The 20,347-nt window shown below is 41.3% G+C and overlaps 1 protein-coding gene across 1 annotated transcript in view; it reads right to left on the bottom strand.

The window, feature by feature from the left end:
- Positions 1 to 17,036, bottom strand: part of kdrl (kinase insert domain receptor like) — a 41,508-nt gene extending 24,472 nt beyond the window's left edge. Inside the window, exons 1-11 of the mRNA XM_046405577.1 lie at positions 16,492 to 17,036; positions 10,346 to 10,436; positions 9,202 to 9,419; positions 7,628 to 7,755; positions 6,513 to 6,672; positions 6,265 to 6,401; positions 6,000 to 6,171; positions 5,699 to 5,825; positions 5,399 to 5,568; positions 3,916 to 4,072; positions 1,778 to 1,892 (exon numbers count right to left, since the gene is read on the bottom strand). Of these exons, the coding sequence (XP_046261533.1) occupies positions 1,778 to 1,892; positions 3,916 to 4,072; positions 5,399 to 5,568; positions 5,699 to 5,825; positions 6,000 to 6,171; positions 6,265 to 6,401; positions 6,513 to 6,672; positions 7,628 to 7,755; positions 9,202 to 9,419; positions 10,346 to 10,436; positions 16,492 to 16,555 (1,539 nt within the window). The 5' untranslated portion in view covers positions 16,556 to 17,036. The remainder of the gene's footprint in view (positions 1 to 1,777; positions 1,893 to 3,915; positions 4,073 to 5,398; positions 5,569 to 5,698; positions 5,826 to 5,999; positions 6,172 to 6,264; positions 6,402 to 6,512; positions 6,673 to 7,627; positions 7,756 to 9,201; positions 9,420 to 10,345; positions 10,437 to 16,491) is intronic.
- Between the last annotated feature and the right edge of the window lie 3,311 nt (positions 17,037 to 20,347).

Below are 20,347 nucleotides of genomic sequence, written 5' to 3'. Positions count from 1 at the left end.
AGACCTGCGCTATAGATCTAGTGCTGGGGCTCCATGTCCATTTCCTGGAAAGCACTTCTAATGCCACACTTGATTTTGTCACGGCACCAGTACAACATTTTAATGGCTCGAATAGACAAAATAATAAGTGAGACTTGGGTAAGGGCCAGGCTGCGTGGGGTTCTGTTTAGTGTTCATGGTGACATCTGTTTTTTTGGGGGCAGTCAGCTACATCAAAGAGAGTGAATGATGTTGGTATATTGTCTGGGTGTATGCAGAACTAAACTTCCTGGGCTTGTAGGAGCTATTGTGTTGACTCATACAGCTTTAGCCTCCCTGTACTTACAGTGTTCACCACCCAAATGTTCAGCTGGTAAAAGAATAAGTGTTAAAAGGCTGCATCATATTGTCCAAGTCATGCTGCACTGACATTTGTCAAAACACAGATGGAGTGGCCTGATGGTGTTATGTTACGACTATTACTCACCATAATGTAACTCGAGCTCAAAAGCAGTCATTTAAATGATTACACACAGTCCCTACGAGGTGACCTGACCAGACGCACCATGACCTCTGTGCCCATGTCGTCCGCTTGTGTTTTCCTTATATTATGACCTGGGTCAGTCTCCTTCTCTATTGGGCCGTCTGTGGAGCCACTCAGAGGCCCGACCCTGACTACGTTCTTATTCACGGGCCAACACGATTTATGTAGGGTGACAGGGAGGAATTCACTTCCAACAAATCCCTCTTCTTTTAAACTGCTACTTGTTATCATTGACCCTTAGTCCTAACCCTCATAAAGCACCAGCATTTGGCCTCAAGCACTTGTAAATAAAGTGGTGTCTCTTTATTTATGTCAGAGAGATATTAGAACTGATTCCCTGTGAAAAATGACCAAATTTACAATTGCTTGGTGAGCATGATTTGTTTCTTTCTGTGCTTAATCAGAGAGCAGCAGTCAATGAATCACCTAGCGATGCACCAGAAACACAGGTGAAAACAGTTAACAAAAACGATTCTTCCTACAACTGGAAACTTGAATGTCAGTGAATTTGTGCCCCAATTTAACCCAGTCTTTTGTAGTCTTCTAACCTTAATCCCATAGACTCTTGCAAGGCAGTTGGAGGCCTGCTTTTAATTATGTTTGAGGTGAACAGTTTTAGTAACACGCTCCCATGAGACGTTTGCAGAAATGTCTACAGTTTCCCGATTGTGTGGCATGTTATGAGATTTGCTTGGCAATGTTTCTGAGGAAAACTCACAGATCTCACACTGACACCTTAATGTTGCTTTTGTGAACATTTGAAGTGGGAGACATCTAAATCTGCTTAAATTCATAGGTATAGCAAAGATTTTTAACAGCTTAAATTTAAAGTTAAAAGTTTTTCAGTGTGTGTCGTGAATTATTTTGACAAGTAATGCTGTTGGGTAGAATTTCTACAAGTCTGTTCTCACCTCTTGGCACACACTTAGCATAAGCCGTAAAGCTTTTGTACAGTTTATAAGGCTTAGCTCTAAGAGTTTCAACAACTGAATAAAAGACGTGCCTCTGGCGATTCTACAGCTAATTTATTTACTGGTCTTCTTTAAATAACAAAACTGTGAAATTGTGGGTGTATTTCAGGAATTCTCTTCAACTTGAATATGACCAAGCTATTGGCTACTTGGTGATCCCTAGACATCCTCTTGATACAGTTCTCATAAATCCTCCTGGTGAATTGGTCTCATACAAGATCTGCTACAAGAGCCTTTGCTAAAAAACATGTGGAAATATTAGACACAAAGTGAAACCACATACCTTGTTTTTTCCTTTAACTAGTTCAGGCTTGATGTTTATGCTCTTAATCCAGTTGTGTGAGTAATTTCTCCTGTCATTAGCACTGACCAGGGTTGGGTCAGTGTAAGCATTGCAACTGCAGGACAGAGAAAATGTAAAGTCATTAAAGCTGTGTCGGGACAGATGTACATGTGTTGGACCTTACACACTTGAACACTGAAGAAAGAAGGCAAGAAGACTTTTGTTTGTTTTTTTTTAACTGGGTAGTGTCAGAACACATCCTGCTCAGATCACACACTTACGATGCACAACTTGCCATCCTACTGTAAAAGTCCTGATTCTGAAAAGCTATTTAACAGACCACCTCTCATACAGCTAGAGTCCAGGTTTACACCAGCCTGTCTGGTTTTTAAAACCTAGAGAAAGCCTTGATTTGATCCCCACCCCCAAACTCTTCACCACCCATGGTGGAGAACAATCAGCCTGATGAGAGGAGAGGCAGTGAAGGAAACAGTAACAGCGACAGGAAGGGCTGTGCTGTGCGTCACCTCGTACAGGAAACCCCCCTTCAAGCTCTGGCCAGAGGAGATAAGGTTGATCCTAAGACCTTGGCGGTCAACAAGAGACTGATAACTTCAGATAACTTCTCAACCTGGTGATAAAGACACCCCCATATTTCTGCCCTCTACACCATCAAGATCATTGCACATCCAACACAGCAAGCTTCCCTCACTTCAAAACCCTCCTCACACTCCATGTTTCCGCCCCTCTTCAAACACCCCGAGATTTAGATGAGATATGATTTTGAAGGGCTACATGCTTGATTTACAGTGACAGGTACTTTACAGGGTTGGGGCTGCATAAAACAAACATTTTGCACAATTGGCCTCCCACCAGGCTATAGCTGTTCCTCTGTCTCATTAGCTGCCCGCCACAGCCTAGCCACTGTTCCTAGTGCCAGCTCTGATTATCTTTCGTCCCGCAGAAAGAATTGCTTTGACCCAACTAATGCTCTGCTATTGTTCATCAGAAATCTGGCAAGTACAAGTGGGTGTTTGAGATAATTTAATGAATAATATATTGTAGGAACACGTAACATAATTTAGCATTTTTCTTGTGTGGCAGAAAAGAAACAGTGCTGTGTTTGTTAATGCTGTTGGAACCTGATAACCCAAGGGTAATGGACCATTGTTTCCCTGATCTTATGACTCACAGGTCTCCTGCTGTCATTGATGAGGCAGGATCCTCAGGCAGGTTCATCTTGTTTGTGGGTTAAATAGCAGGCCAGTATTCCTGCACAGTCACTCATACATTCAGTTCTATTTGGCTCTGTGACAGCTCAGGGAATCTGAGAAAATATCTACCCTATGTTTCCCATTCAGTCTATGCAGCCACTGACCACAAATGAGAGAGCAGTCCCCAGGGCTGTGTTTCGTTGATTAATGTGTCATATTCTGGACCAGAGTCAACTTATGCTGATCTGTTTTGCCATGGAATCCCTGGGATAGACTGGTGAGTAACCTCAGGCTTTTAATCTCTTGAAAATGGGCAGCTAAAACTGAACATACAGTACACAATGTCAACACTGCAGTATCCCTACAAGGCACACTATTTAGACAAAAGGATTGGGGCACCTGACCATTACAACAACAGGCATTTTAAAGATATTGTATTCTAAATACACAGGCAGCTTTGCAGCTATTACAGCTTCCACTCTTCTGGGAAGGCTTTCCACAAGATTTTGGAGTGTTAGACCACTAGACCAACAGTGAGGTCAGGCACTGATGATGAAAGGGTCTGGCTCACAATCTCTGTTCCAGTTCATCCCAAAGGTGTTGGATGGGGTTGAGGTCAGGGCTCTGTGTGGGTCAGTCAAGTTCTTCCACACCAAACTCATCCAACCATGTCTTTATGGACTTTGCTTTGTGCACTGGGGCACAGCCATGCTGGAATAGCAAAGGGCCTTCCCCAGATTGTTGCCAAGGAGTTGGAAGCATACTCTTGTCTATATAGCATAGCGGATGGCATTTTTATTGATTTTGAAACAAGTTGTGTTGGGGAGTCATGATATGCCTTTAATTCTTCAAACTTGGAGGACGTTAACAGAGCATGAATGCAGAAAATGTAGTGTGTAGCAACATAGCAAGATGGTGACTCACTCTTTAAGCGTGGGGTCTGAATAACACGGTTGCCAGAGCCAAGTGATGCTTGGCAAGGGCAACCCGTAAGCAGTGCAGGTTAGCTGATGCTGCTTGCCAAGCATGTAGGGCTGCACGTCCACAGAGGCGAGCTCCGCCTCTAAAATAGTTGGCTTTACTGGAAGAGAGAAGTAAACATGAACATATACAAGTGTACAGACACATAAACACATAAAAATGCAGAGAGAGATAAAGTGACAGCGAGAGAGAGAGAGAGAGAGAGAGAGAGAGAGAGAGAGAGAGAGACAAGGTTAGATCAATCACCCACCATCCTCACCCAGCCTAGCTCACTGTGGAATCTCATAATGCCTTTATAATGAGTTGTGACAGACATGATGGATAGCCATGAAAAGGGTGCCATTGACACCAGTTGTCCTCTAGAAGCTGTGTAACAGAAGAATGGCAGGATGATTCGCTGGCCCTAGGGCTGTAGGTCAAAGAATGACCCCATTGTGGCCCATGCCCAGGTCAACAAATCAACCACGTCAACAGACAAAGATCCTTGTGCCACCTCAGGAGGCAGTCTACATCACTTAGCCATTTCTCTTCAAGTTGAACAGCTGAGAGTCAAGCTACACACACTCTCATAGCTTGGCAAACTATAAAAACCACATCCCACCACACACACGCACGCCATCACGTAGAGCACATTCATAATTCGGAGCATTGGGACAGTTCTAAACAACTGATGAACAAAGTTTAAAATAGTTCCCTAATTGATTCCAGGCATCTCTCTTCACTTTGTTTGTTTGTGTCTGTATGTTCTATTTTTTGTCATTCCAATGAATTACAGTTTTGTAAAGTTGGACAGTCAAGGACCATAAATAGAGCTTATACAAACCAGAAGCGGGCTGATTTTTCCACTTTTTGGCACGTTATTAGGATTCCTAGATAATGTTTAAACAACGCAATAAAAATAGCTCTACCCCCCATAGTAAGCTTGAACCGACTAACCGACTTACACTCCATTCAAGTTTTCATATAAACACTTTAACATTTATCAGTACTCTCTCATAAGTTACCATAGCAATGATTACATGCTCAACCCTTGTTTTCCTCAGGCTGTGCCCATATTGTATAGAACATGTTGTTTATATGAGCTGCACTATGAATACACATGGTGAGGATGCAAATAAATGCTGGAGACTAGGGGGGGTCTGGTGCGGCTGGAGTCTGTGTGCAGAATAGAGCACAGGCCATTTACACACTGCGCCAAGCCCCTTCAAAAGAGCCCCAATAATCAACAACAGCTGCCCCTGCTACGTCAATCCAGCCCTGGAATCAACAAGCCCCCAAATTCCTCTCATACTAGAGCTGCTACCTGCCGTCCAGTGAACTGCACAGAGAGCAGTCATAGTGCTGAGGGAGCCTCAGTCTACTGCCAATGCACTGCTTCATTTCCTTTGGATCAGCAGTCATTACCAGGTTTATGGCAACAGCTTACCGTTGACTACCAGAGTGTAGCTCAGATTCCTGTACAAGCCCTTTGCTTGGTTGCCCAGGCTTATGGTGAAGACCCCCGCATGCTTCTGCTGCACATCAGTGATGATCAAGCTGAAACCCGTGATGTTGTAACAGGTGGAATTCCTCATGATAGGGACCCCATCCTTGTACCTAAAAATTTCACGATGGATAAAAACAATGAATGAGAGGAAGTGAATGAAAAGTTGACCTATAAAGCATTTTATGTAGAATTTTACATAGGCGCTCCAATGCTTAATGCATAATCTAAACCATTACTTGCCATGCTAACACCTTTGCTGGTGGCAGAGCGTTGACCTTGGGTTCAAACACAAGCTTCTTTTTACCTTCCTTGACAGTCACTGTACTTGACCGGTCATGCTTATAGGAAACATTGAGGAATGGATGCTCTGGAACAAAAGAAAGAAAAACAGATGTAAGCGTACAGTCATCATCATCATCATCATATCATTATAGTATCACCACAGTGACACAATAATTTACTTGTTAAAATGCTTTGTTTGTGTCATAATTTTGTTGTGTTTTAGGTAATAAACTTCAGAGCTCGTCCAAAGCACACTCACCAAAGACAAAGACTTTTGCTGTGGCATTCTGGTGTTTCGTGGGTTCAGTCTCAGCTCGGCAAAGGTACACCCCCTTGTCCTCCACGGTAATGTTTGGCAAGAATAAAGCCTTGCTCATCTTAAAAACCTTAGCAGGATTGTCTTTGGTTTTGTTCGTATAATGTTGATTTTCCTGAAGACAAAGGAAGCACCATGGGCTCTAATGCTACGACCCAAGTGACTTTTTCACACAATATTATGGCATAAACAATAAATCTCATCTTACCTTCTTCCTCGGAAACTCCCACGTGAAATTGATTCTTCCATTATAGGTGGTCTCACCAGTACAGTTAAGAATGAGGGTGTCTCCAACCAACACCCTGACACGATCTGGGGTGATCTTCACGTTATTAAGAACATTAGCTGAGAAATAGAGATGTATATAAGGAGACTGAAACACTCAAGGAACAGAGAAATCAACAAAAGTCTTGTCGTTGATATGAGCAAACTTGGCCAGAAAGACAACAGACTCACCCAGTCTCTTAGGGATGTAAACTGACTTGTACTCATGGCCGTTGACCACAGTGATACAGGTAAGCATATTATACAGAGTATAGGGACCGTACGGAATCTTGAATCCCACCTTTGGATCCCATACCATTTCCTTAACTACTTCCTCTGACAAAGGTGGGGCCTGTAATGAAAGAAAGCAGAGCAGGGATGCTTTGTCAGTGCCAATAGATATTTGGTGACAGACTGAAGTGTAATGCATTCAACTTCAATTAACTTGTATCTCCTGCTCTCGGCTGGGAACAGACATCTGCTAGAGTGAAAATCTAATTAGTCTTTATTGTTTTGTTTAGTGCAACTTCTGCAATCATTTATGCAAGGGAGCACAAAACACTGCAGACTCGGAAAAGGATGTACATGTCTGCTGATGTTTGTTCTCATGCCAGAAGTTGGAGTGGGAGAGGAAGCAAGGGAAGGGAAGGAAGGAAAGGGAGCAGGAAGGAGGAGTGCCTTAGATTTACCAATAGCAGGAAGGTCACACAACCACTATCTGTGCCGTCTGAGTCAGAAGGGTTTGGCTACGGTAGGCAGTACGTCACATGGTGGTATATCAGTGCTACAGATCACCACATCACAGAGTGAGCTCTTTTCCACGTACATCTTTTGCACAAGTTACCTGTTGTTTCCTGCAACTGTTCTACTGCATTTCCTGAGGGTTGTAAGTGAAGGTAGACTAAATTTAGCCAGAGAGTCTATTCTGAGAAAAACACTCTTGGAGCACCTTCCTGCTCTTGCAGGAAGCAGACAGAATGACTCCCTTCGCCGCCACTGAGCCTCCCTCAGACATGCCACTGTCCGCGGTCTGTTTCTGTGCACTAGAGTGATTTAACACACAAAGGGTGTGAGAACCAGTGTGGAAACGCTTTTTTTCCATTATCAACGAGTAAGGGTGCTCTGTAGTATTAACAGCAATCTTTGAGATGAAGTACGTTGTGATTTACTTCAATGTCCAACCAGAGATATATATAAAGACATAGAGTTTATTACTATTTACTATACAGATTAGAATAAAAGATCTTAACCTCAAAGTGAAAGACAAGAACAGAAAGTATTAAACGACTGTCTTTGTGAGGCCTCACCCCCGTTAATGCTACAACAGCATCAGGAGACGATGTCCGGCAGGGGACCAACAGGCTGGTCTCATGCCTGTAGATGCCCAGAAAGTAAGGTGTTGGATAACGGGGCTCCACAAATGGTTGCTCAGGGTCTGTGGAACAAAAAGGAAGTTCCAAAATTAGTGAAATTTAAAAAATACAGGTCAGGAAACCACATTTCAAAGCAGATGTGGCCCATTACATTTTGTCCTTTGGGTGAACCATGAACTGTGAAGAAGCTATTATGCTACAACTGAGATTACCAGTGCAGTTAAAATCAGCGTGATATGGGGCATCAAAAACAGAGATAAAATCTTGGATCAGCTCATCCTAACTGAATAATGCAGGAGAGCACAGACTGAGCAATCAGGCTTGCGGTGTGCTCCTACTGGGCAAGGAGATTCATATGCCCGCTGTGGGAACTTCTCAGCTACACAAACAGTCTGCAGTTGGTGTGAGGTCAAGAAGTACTAGTGTGATAAAAGAACAATTATTTGAAAAGTAAGAATGTAATAAACAGTCGAATGGCTTTGAAAAGGGAGCGTTAGACTAAACACGGGCACAGCAGGCTGCCTGATAGACAGGCGAACTGGGAACCACATTCACAATTAAAACAACAGGAGAAAGAACAGATTTAGATTACTTCAGTCTTCATTGTCTCTTTCTATTCCACATACATTAGATAAATGTTTCATGATTTTATCTTTATTTATTGTCTTTAAACCAACTGTTTTGAAGTCAAAAACAACAAGAGAAATGCGTTGAGGCTGACTTAACACTATAAGATTTGCTCTCCTTTTTCTCCCCAGCACAATCTCCACTTGAAGGACACTGTAACTGTCAGTGGTGCCATGTGAGGTTCTAGGGAAAATTTTGGAAAAAAGTAGCCAGAGCAGGAAATCACAGTCCAGTGACCAGGGTTTCAATCATGCTCACCATTCCATCTCCAGATTGTAGTACCAAAGAAATAAACTCCTCTCTGTATCTGCGCGTAGATTAAAGTCGGCTTCCTGCATGCAATGCATAACTGTCATCATGCATGAAGAATATCCATTTGCCTTTGAAACTTTCTTTTTGAGACTTCCTTTTTTAACTTTTGCTTTTTCATCGGTTCTCAGATCTTATGTGGAAATATCGCATTACTCACTGACCATTCATCCTGGCCATTAAGTCTGTGGGTTCAGTTCAACACCAAACCCCTCCACTGGCATAAACAAAACCTTTTATTGTTTTTTTTTTTTTTAAATCAGATGTCCTTTGTGACTTTCACAAAAACAAAGAAAGTTAAATCCTAGACCAGAGAGAAACAACTCAACTCAGAAAGAAAGAACTCTTATCAGTGTTTAGGTTAATGGACCATTTCTTTGTATTCCTAAACCCTTCAGTTCTTCTCATGTTGAAGATTTACTTAGTTTCTGGACTGGAGGGGATAATGTTAGAGTCATAAATCTAACAGAGACGAAACAGGTTTCTGCTCTCTCATTCCCGCTCGTTCACTGACTACATTTGATAAAAGTCACCTATAATTTGAACTGGTCAGAGTGCATTGCAGGTCTCACCTTTGACATAAACATAGGTCGAAGTGCTGTGGTCTGAACCGTCTTTGGAGTAGTAACAGCTGTATGTTCCTGTGTCATTGACATTCAAGTGTGTGACTGTCAGTTTGCTGCAGTGTAAGTGAGAGTGATGTCTGGAATCACAATGCTCCACCTTCACCCCCTCCAAAGAGACCAATCGACGGGGATCTCCAAGTGTCCACTGCAGCAGTCCGTGGCCTCTGACAGATGCATAAAGGAACAGTATTAGATGAACGTGAAAATAATACTGCTTAATCACATTACAGTTGATGTTGGAAAAAGAAAAAAAAAAAGTACTGCATCCAAAATGTGGATCCATTTTGAAGAAAAGTGTCACAGCTGGCAATGAACTCACAGTCTTTTTAGTTTAGGATGGCAGCGGCTGCTTCTACCCTTGGGACTTTTTGACTTGATGTCAGTTTATTTTGAGTTAATCTCGAGTCATCCAATAACTTGAACTTTCACATGGGAACATGTTTTGTTGAATGATGTGCTCAGCTAACACATTCTTTCCACACAGCATCCATTTTAAAACTCTCATTAAAGAGATCCCAGAGGAACATCAAACATGTCTTGCATACCGCTGCCTTTGCCTGCAGAATTTTGGGTCAAGCAACCTTTAGCTCTCATCCAGAGACAGAAAACAAGTATTAGAGAAAACACAGTACTGTAGGGGCTTGGGGGTCTTAGCATATGGCCTTGTAGGGAAGCATTACATTAGATAGACGTGAGCTTCTCAACATTCCTTACGAGCTTACAAAATGATGCAAGGCTCTCTGAATTCTTAACAAATGTGACTGCAGCACACTTGTGTCCCACCACCCCTAAAGGAAATTGCAACAGGCTGATAAATGTGGACGACAACCACTGGTTCCTGTTTATGGCTGTTCCAGCTCCTTTGAAGCCGGATGAGGTGAAGCCACTTTTATTATCTTATAAATTTTGGGGAAATTTAAATGATGTGAAATATGAATTTGTTAACTAAGTAGTGATTATAGCTGTCAAATAAAGCAAGAAGAAACCGTACGCTCCATTGAAATGTAGGAGTGGAGTGGAAGCATAAAGAGGCACTATATGTTACTGATCATACTTACTTGACATTGACTCAAATAGGTGTGTTGCATACCTGCATATGAGGTTTAAAGAGCCATTCGTATGAACAACGAGGGGACTGTCAGATGGGTGAATCTTAGGCGAATACTCTCTCTCCAAATGACCTGTTTAACACACACACACACATGCAAAACATTGTTAGAATCACTTCACTGTTGCACTGATGCTCCTGCCTCTTATGCCACTGATTCTTTGCTGTGAGGTGAAGATGTGTTTCCAGTGCTAGGCTGGCAGGATGTTGAAAAGAACAACTGCCTGGGATGAGCAGAAAGAGTGAGAGAGAAGATTAACAGAGGGAGGAAGGGTTGTGGGGAGCAGATGTCCCGCTATGCCAGAGAGGTCAAACAAGTCAGAATTGCTGAGACCTCGAGGCAAACCCTGACTGAGTGTCTCTATGTGCATTTCCTCTAAATCTACCACTCAACCTATTTTGGTGGGTGCTCCCTTCCTCTCTTTTATTAACAAGTATTTTTTTTTCATTTACCATTGACCTTGCACTCTAAATGGTATTGTTACATTATCACAGGGGAAAATATGAGGTTGAGATGTCTGATTCAAAGGTGGCCTCTACTTGGTGTACAGCCAGCTGTATCTGTTGAGAGGTTCCTCTAGCAAGTGATCAACATAGCAAACACTGTGATTCTCCCTGCTGCCCGTGAGGTGTCACAGTCCCATATGTGATTTCCTTCTTTTCACTGGGATCCCTGAACTGCTTGTCATTGTGGTCAGCAAGAAAACAAGTTTATCAAGTTGACCCCCTGAATGTGAAAGGAACTCATGTGCCTTTGTTTATAGCACAGAATCAACAGAGAACAAATTTTACAGCCAGGCTGACATGCTGACACATGAGGGATACACATGCCTAAGAATTCATGCATGCACACGCACACGGAAACGCACACACACACACACACCTGCATTTGCAAATGCAAACAAACACACACACGTTTCACTAGTATTTGTCTATTATTGAGAACAGCTGTTGTGCTAAGAATGAGCTGACGACGGTGCCAGTGTTGGCAGCAGCACTCATTATTGACTTCCTCACAAAATATTAGAACATCATTGTTTTATTGTTCAAGGTTATACAGAGGGGAAGGGATGTGGCTCATAATCTTTCATGCTGTGATACCCTGCGCTTTCAGCTCCATATTAGATTAATAAAAAATCAAGGTTCTTCACCTTAAGCTAACACAGAATCTATGATTCACAAGTGAATAACTATTTGTTATTGATTTCTCCTCAGCTGTCGCACAAATTTACCATCTGCATATTCGCAGAAAGTCATCTAACTGAATTGTCTGTAATTAGATCTTACATAATCAATCAAACAAAATTTGACCCTTGGGACCTGTTAAATACAAATGGGAAAATAGAAAGCACATGAATCACGTGCTTTGCAAGACATATTTCTGCATGTTGTCAGTTCTTTGTGTTGTGACACAAAAACAACACATGTATGAATGCTGGAATCTTCTTGCACACAAACACCAATAACAACCTGAAACATCATCCTGACCTCAGACTGCACTGGTAAGCTGCTCATCACTGAGAAGTGGCCAGTTTTTCCCCATTCTTCTCACTAATGCACCACAGATGGATGAATCAGCAAGGGCCCAGTGCAGCCCACAAATAAATAAATAAATAAATAAATTAAAAGAAAAAAAATCCTGTGGTAGTCTCTCTCTTCATCAACACTCAAAGCACCCACCTGCCCTGTCCGTGCCCAATGCTGACCTCAGCAAGCGTCTCAACACCCCTAACCCCACTAAGCTCCATAACAGCTGTGTGCTGCATTCCTCCAGCAGAACGCCTGAGAAATGACAGAAAGTGTACTTATTGCATTGGCTCAAAGAGCCCTGAAGCTGGTTCTCATTAGGAGCCATTAAGAAGAGGACAGGCATGGAACAAACAGAGTCAGGGAGAGAAAGAGGGAGGCTGAGAAACCTCTGATGATGGGATCTTGAGCCAGTCACAGAGCATCAAACTGATTACTGACACACAGCCAAGTACTAACTAAGATTAGACCCGGAATACACTTGTCATTTCCTGACTTGGCATTGAGGAAGGGAAGTGGCACAGGACGTCGTGTTTGGAGAACATTTATGATAGTTTGACTACCAGTCACGAAATAGGGTTAGGGTTGGATTGTGACAGTGTTGGATTCCAGGATCTACTCTGTGTTGTTCTGAAATGTCTGTGGGAATGCAAAAAAAAAAAAAAATTTAGTCTAAAAGTTTTTCAATTAATGTAAGCCAGGCGTTGAGCAATGCAACTGGAACTGTTGAACTGGAACTGATTTCATTTCTAATTAGAAAAATAGCATGAATTTGGTGTATTATGATATAATATGGAGACCAGACTTGAGACAGCCTTCTTAATTATCACATTAGTATTATACTTTTTAAAAAAATTATATTTATTTCTAAAAACTCTATACTGATTTACAGTGTTTTGGTACTAGTGCAGTATCTTCACAAAGTTACCATTTTAAGAAGAAGAAGAAAAACAACAACAAACTTTCAGACTTGAACTTTGAGGATACATCTAATTGTTACAGAAAGGAGTAATGTGTGAACAAAAACAGAGAAGCTGGCAGAAAATACCAAAGGAAATTCATGCAGCATCTCACTGCCTATAGCTCATCCTTGTTGTGCAATAAAAACCACAGCATGAGATAACTGTACTGTTACTTAATTGTATGGGAAACCCGATGTCACAATCCTTCAAGAGCTAGGAATAATGTGCGGAACTCCCTTCTCTTGCTTGCTGAGAGTACACTACACCTCCCCATGCTTCCCTTCCCATCATAGAACAACGTGACTATCTTGAGAGTCGAAGAAAAGTAACAATACGTCAAAGTGATTCCCTTGTTCAAACTTGCCACTTTATTCCTTGTAATTCTGTGACAAGACATAGAATAGGTGAAGAGTGAAATACTGTGCCGTATTTGCCAGTGTGCTGCAGCCACTGAGATGAAAGGCGGCACACAGACTGTTCAGCCTGTTCACAGTCTAATAATCACAATGACTGGAAACCACTGCAGCACATTACTCAGAAACTTGTTTTTAAATGATCTTCCAGTGATAAGTTTGAAGTTATTATTTCAAATGGGAATATGCTATCATTCTTCTGCCTGTTAAGGAACGGGACTGAAACATTTCCACTACATCCTAGTTTAGCAAGTTAGACCTTCTCACAGTGCTGTTTCATTGTGCAGCAATGCAGCTACAATACACTGCTGTAAAAGTGTTGGGGGTTTTTTTTTGCCAGTGACCTTTCACTGTAAGGTGTCTTTAGGGTGAGATTCTCAAGACCAACCAAGAGACAAATTCACAACAACAGCAACACAAAGTTGAAGTCCTGACCAGACATGGGGCAACAGTAGTTATCTGGCTGTGTCCTAGTATTCTCTCCCATACAGCCCTTCTGAAAACTCTCCACTTTGCCAACTGCGAGGTTAAGACAACAGTTAGGGAGAATACCGTTTTTATTAGTCGTATATTAGCCTTTGGAGATTTGGAGGCAAAATGCTCCAGACTCCTCTTAAAAAAGTAAAATAATGGAACATCTGGCCATGATGGGTGGCCATCCTAGGTTATATAAAGTTGGGGAGAGCCAAGAATCGTCTGCGTGAGAGTCCAAAATAGTAAACCCAGAGGATTCCTGACCATAATGTATGATTAAGACTAGTAGGCAGACAGAAGCTCCTTGAAATTGAAATCTCATGCAGGATTCAAAGAAAATATATTGCTGGCTCAAGGTTGATATGCCTAGTATGGACCAGATGCTGCAATCATCCTATAAGAACAGCTACACAAAGCAATTTGTTAAATGAAATACCCTTGTGTAAGGGAATTATTTTTTCTGTTCTACTGGTAAGTCTCTCAATCCAGGTGAGTGTGTGTGTGTGTATGGATGGATGTGTTTTTCCTGTGCTGCCTGCATGGACCCAGATGTACTGCCGGTGAGTAGTGAGCCCCCACTGCAGTTGACTGACCTCTCATCACTCCCATTTTCCACTACATCTCAAGTGTCCCAGCAGGAAAGAGAAAAACGACTCCAAAACAAATTAGACACAACATCAACTCACTCTGCTAGCGAGACGGCTTCAAAAACACACCACTCATTGTCAAAAAAAGGGAAGTTTGACTAATATGGCACAGTGTAGACTAAAACAGGAAGATAAAATAATGTGGCAGCTTCAAGAGTCAACGTCAGTCATCCATCCACGTCTTGTAATCACTCATTTTTTGCACAAATCGCAATTTCCACAACCACTGACACAGACAATGTAAATCTACACAGAGAACTTGTTCCTTGGGTTTTGTCTCATAAGTTCGGGAAAAATTCACCCGCACAGCACAAATATTTTAGTAAACTACTTGGACATAGCATGAAATCTCTGAAATTCACACACAGTCACCTCAATGTATTATTGCATGCTTCACACCACAGGTACTATGCAGAAGGCTTAAGGACATCCACCATTACAGAGACCCACTGAAATAAATCTGAAATGAAAGCATTACGTGGCAGAGAACTGTGAAAAAGTTTCTCTCCCTCAGCCTGAGCCGTTATGCTTCATTTAAATTAGCGTCAAAACGTCATGAATCAACGCACTGCACTAAAGGAGCTCCAAATAGGTCAGATTTTTTTTTTTGACAGACTGTTTATCTCTTAATTACCAATGTAATTGCAATAAGTAATTGCAATAAAAATGTGAAGAAGAGACTCACTGGAATAACCCACGTCTTTCTAAATGTGTCTCGGAGTTATAGCTTTAATTTTATGACACTGCACTATCATTGACAGGATCTTAATTCTGACGATCAAGCATGAATTTTTTGTTTTTGGGCAGCTCTGTGCTTTATTTACCAGAAATAAATCTGTTGCACATCTCAGCATGAATAGAGAGAAGTTGATGCATCATCAATAACTAATGGCTCTACCAGTCAGTGGCTCCTATGCAGAAACAATATCCTCCTTTCCTCCCTGCCATTGTCTTGTGGATGGGGTTTGACATAGCTCAATATGAGCACAAGGAGCTCCGGGAAGAAATTTCGGCTCAGGTAGCGTGTCACATTTCCGTGACCTTTACTTGCCAGAACAATTCCAGGCTGCCTTTTGCCCCTACGTCCGCTTCCTCCTTGTGTCTTTCCCACGCTTTGTGTGTGGACAGTTAAGGAAATCTACTTAAAAAACATCACAGACAAAGCTTCATACACTGACAGTGTGCGTGTGTGTGTGGTAGGGGGAGGAGGTGAACGTGAACAATATTTCCTTTGTTTTGGATGGGCTGTTTATTTGGAAATGGTGAGGAAGGCTTACTGTGTATCTCAGTGGTACACTAGACCTGGCACAAGGTGGAGGAACATCCACTTTTTATACGCTATCTTGTTTTTGTGGAGTGACACTGAGACAATGAGGCCGATTGTACGGTCTGAAGAAACAAGCCCTCTCCTCCCAAGATGTTTAATCCTGTTCACTCACAGATAACAATTGCTGGAATAAACTTTTTTTTTCATAATATATAACACTCTGACTTGCAATATCTGTGGAATATTTAAGAAAACAAATCAAAATTCATCAAGTCAAACTGCCATCAATAAAACCAGTCTTATATTATAATATTAAATCTGTCCCTCTGATTCAATTACCTGTTCGAGCCAACAGATTATATTAACTTGTTAATAATCATCCAATTACAACGGGACAAGACTACCTCTAGTGGACTGAGTGAGACTTGCAGGTCCAATGACGGCCTGAAACTCCTCACACTAATTTTCTAAAAATTGAAGCAGACATATCCAAGTGCTATTTAAAAAAAAATCCACTAAAGTGATTTATAAAAAATCAAATTCAACCGTTGGTTACAGTTCAACAAAAACAAAACAAAACAAAACAAAAAAATAATACAGAAACTTATTTTTATTACGCAAAAACTAAATTGAATGGCTATTATCATTCAATTGACTTGTCTTCATACTAACAGACGTTTAAATACATCTAATGTGTGCAAAACAGCGCGCATTCAGCCAGTCATTGAAACGAATCACACAGCCGAACTGTGCGATGTTGAAAGTCAGTTATCTTTCATGCATAAAACTCCACTAGGCGTGAATAACTGCTCAGTACAAGCATGAATGATTTTCTTACCATTTGTGAGTGATGAACAGCACAAGATCACAAGGACCAGTTTGAAGCAGTCGGATGAGACCATCCTGCCAACTCTTCTCCGGGACCCACACCGTGTGTTAGAAATAAAGTGACCGAGTCTCTGGTACAGGGGCTGATAACTCCGGGTGACTGGCAAACGTTGCTTCTACAAGCGAGTCAGAGAGTCTTATTTCTCTTTGACAAACCGTGCTGCACAATCCAGAAAATCCCTCAGGTGCAAACAGAGGCAGTGATTCTCCCGTATCCCATGACGCGTTTCGCAGGGGAGCTCTCCTGCGCAGCTGGGTAGTCCGACTCCCGGTTCCCGCAGCGAGTGGACGGATGAACCGCGGTATCCGCGGGGCAGGTGCTCTCGGACAGTCAAAGTTAGTTGAATTAAACTAATTGGATAATGAAAAGCGTGAGCGGTATGTCGGCCTGTGTCTGCTGTCTGGTAAGCCCCACACAAACAAGATCAATCAGCTCCTGCCTTTCATGCGCGCCTCAGACAGTTTCTCCTCCCTTTCGCCTCCACTGTGCAACACTTCGGCAGTATTCAGACCAAATCAGGCGTTGGCACGTTTTATGAAGACAGAGGAATGACGCAACGCCACTTTCTTTGGGGGGGACGGGACGGGACGGGACGGGGGACGGGACACAACCTTTTTTCCCTCTACAGACTGCTGAGGAGGAGGTCACGTATATGAGAAATAAAGTTAGACATGTCTGTGAAAATCCTACAGGCCAACAGGATGGGCAACTGCTTCAAATGGTTAAGGCAAGTTATAGTAATACCAATGAATACGAAAATATGCATTAGATATTAAATAATTATATTTATTCCTAGTGGAAAACCTCACTCTAAAGAAACCCGAATGGGATTTTTCCACAGCATTTCAAGCATTGTATAAGAACTGATAGGTCTGATTAAGATCAATATCACCATACTGATCTGTGGTCAGAGTACATTTCGAAAGGACACTTTGAAGTTAAATTATAAAGTAGATCATTAAGCTGACCTACAGTGTAAGTCGGGTAAAAGATAACAGCAGTTATCTTGTCTCAAAAGGAAAAAAGAACAATTGTGATATCAGATCCAATCTATCTGCCCAAGGGTAGAATAAATATTTGCTGGATTTATTTTTAACTTCAGAAACAGGATACACTGCTTTTTATATCAATGTAAATAGTCCTCTTTTGTCCAGAAGTACCCTGCAGTGTGTGTGGATGTGCTGCAGACTGTTTTTTTTTTATCACTACAACAATTACTCTGCTGCTGCAGGTCACAGTAGCAGGCACTGTAAATAAGTACATCCTGCCCTCACCTTTCCGCCCACATCAGGACTGAACCATCTTGTGTCCTGGGTGAGGAACAGCGCAAGCGGTGAGACGTAGTGAACATCACTCTCCCATCCCTGTGACAGGAAAACAGTAACATGGCGCATGAGAACATGTGAAGCATATGACAAAGTTATCCGTAAATACAGTATATAAGTATATCAAAGTTGTGTGAGTTTTGCAGTCGCAAGCACTGCTTGAGTATTCAAAGGTTTCCTACGCACTTTCACAGCTCAATGTGCATGTCATGAAATCACTTGAGGAATATCACACATTAATGTTGATATTTGGGCGGCTAGAAGGAGCAGACACAAACAGTTGGCTCTGCTCTACATGGCGTATTCTCAAAAGGCTAAATTCTAGCCTTATAGGCTTCAGGGTTACTTTGTTTCTAACAAGTTTCAAAAAGTTGGGAAAAACAAAAACAAACAAACAAAAAAAATATCTGTCTGGAAGATCGCAAAGGTAAAGAGGTTCGCTGGACACAGGCAGGAATGGGGCAACACTTGATTGTATTAAGGATGCTTCTACATGTAGTCTGAAGCACTTCATAAGTCCTTGCTGGTAAACAATGGTTGCATTCTGTTTTTATTTAAAATTCATCCTTCTTAATTTGTAGGTTTGGGAATGAATTCCATGCACATCACGTCGGTCATAAAATTCACAGTAAAACATGTCTCCTCCTTTAGTTTTACAGAGCCATCACTGAGAGCGAACACATCTCATCTATGTGTGGTACCACAATATCAATGTCACATGCCAAAATAAATAAATAAATCAAATCAAATCAAATAAAAAAATCATCCCAGTTTATTGGCATCACTGTCCCATCAGTTCATCACTAACTCACAATAAGAAGATAAAACATGATACCTGAGTCATCTCATTCCTGGTCATTTCCGGCTATCTTTCCTTACTGCAAAAAAAGGAGTCTGATCACTTCTCACTAACCCTAACAGATGCACCTGGACATAAAACTAAACATTACCTTGTGTATTTTGTATTGTGGTAACTGATGATGTTTAATATTACATTGATGTCTGCCTATATTTATATGTTACTGACACAGCTGTACTAAGCTGTTCTACTAAATGACTGATTGACCGATCAATTAATAACATTGACCAGAATCTGAAATATTTATAATCTCAAGAAAATATCTGTAAGAGCTGGACCATCACGTCTGAACAGTGACACATCGGTAAGGAGCTCACTAAACGCACAAGAAAGAGGTGAGGTTTGTAAGAAGTTGTCTACTATAACAATTTTCTGTGTATGGCTTCCCATTCAAGTCTGTAGTAAAGGACACATTCCCAATGGGCCAAAAGTGCAGAAGATAAGTCTCCTGATGAACAATTGCTGGAAGTTGCTAGCTGAGAGGGGTGGCTTTAAAGTGTTTTATTTTAGAATCTGGAGTTCAAAACACACTATGGGGGGACTAACTGGTTCTACACACGCAGCATGTACTCTTCCTTTTGCCCCAACCGCAAAGTCTTCTTGGTTAAATGAACCACTAGAAATAAAGTCTTTCTTCAGCAGAGGAATGGAGGGGGGTCTTACTGTCTGCCCTGTTGATCAAATGACTGTAGTTCAGTCTAGAGTGGAAACAATGCCACAGTCTCCAGACCCCATTCATACTGCAGCTTTGGAAGGAAGGAATATAATTTTAACAAGTAAATGTTAGTGAGCGAATAAGATTTATAGTGCACTATGCTGACAAAACCAATTCTCACAAGGCAGCAAGATTAAAAATGGTTGGTTTTTAAGTCAGGGTAATGGACAGAAGTCTGTACCACACAGAACATTTCTGGAAACAAATCATCCATCAAATTTTACATGCAAGTAGCTCTTTCACAGTTCAAGATCTGGGCTGTCAGCAAAAGATTGCAAAACTATGCAATGTGAAGGTTTTTTTTAAATAAACATTTTGCGTTAGTGATTGGCTAGCATTAAAAAAAATCATATAAAAATCAATCCAATAAAAATTCATATTTTGAAATTAAATGTATAAAATTAGCAGACATAGTGTCATGTGTAAGGTGCCACTTCTTGTTTTAGAAACATAGAGTTCTCTGTAAACAGACTAAATGTGCATGCCTGCTCTGATTTCTGGGCTGTTTTAAAGTAGCAAGGTCTCCATTTATCACAGATAGGAAACTATCTGGTTATTATTTTGTTAAATGGACCTGTAATGGCTTAATAATAAAAGGGTATTGGCTTCCAAACATAGTGGAGTACATGCAGTATACATGTTGTAAATATAGACCTGCAGTACAGTGCTGAAGTTCTTCATATTCCTGGACCAGAGATATACAAAATTAACACTACATTAAAATATAACAAAAGTGAAATTGGTTCTGCCTTTTAAAGTAAATTTAGTATCTAGAAAAGAGTAAAATATTTCAATATTGATATGTTAGCATCAGGTAATATTTTGGTTGTGTAACGTACCCATGCCAGCAGTTATGACACTAAATGGAGTGCATCCATGACTGAGGTTATCTGCTGCAGTTGTTAT

Source organism: Scatophagus argus, chromosome 12, assembly GCF_020382885.2.
Source record: "Scatophagus argus isolate fScaArg1 chromosome 12, fScaArg1.pri, whole genome shotgun sequence".
Lineage (NCBI taxonomy): Eukaryota > Metazoa > Chordata > Actinopteri > Scatophagidae > Scatophagus > Scatophagus argus.
The sequence above is the reverse complement of the archived record's forward strand: the minus strand, read 5'-3'. Positions and strand labels throughout refer to the sequence as shown.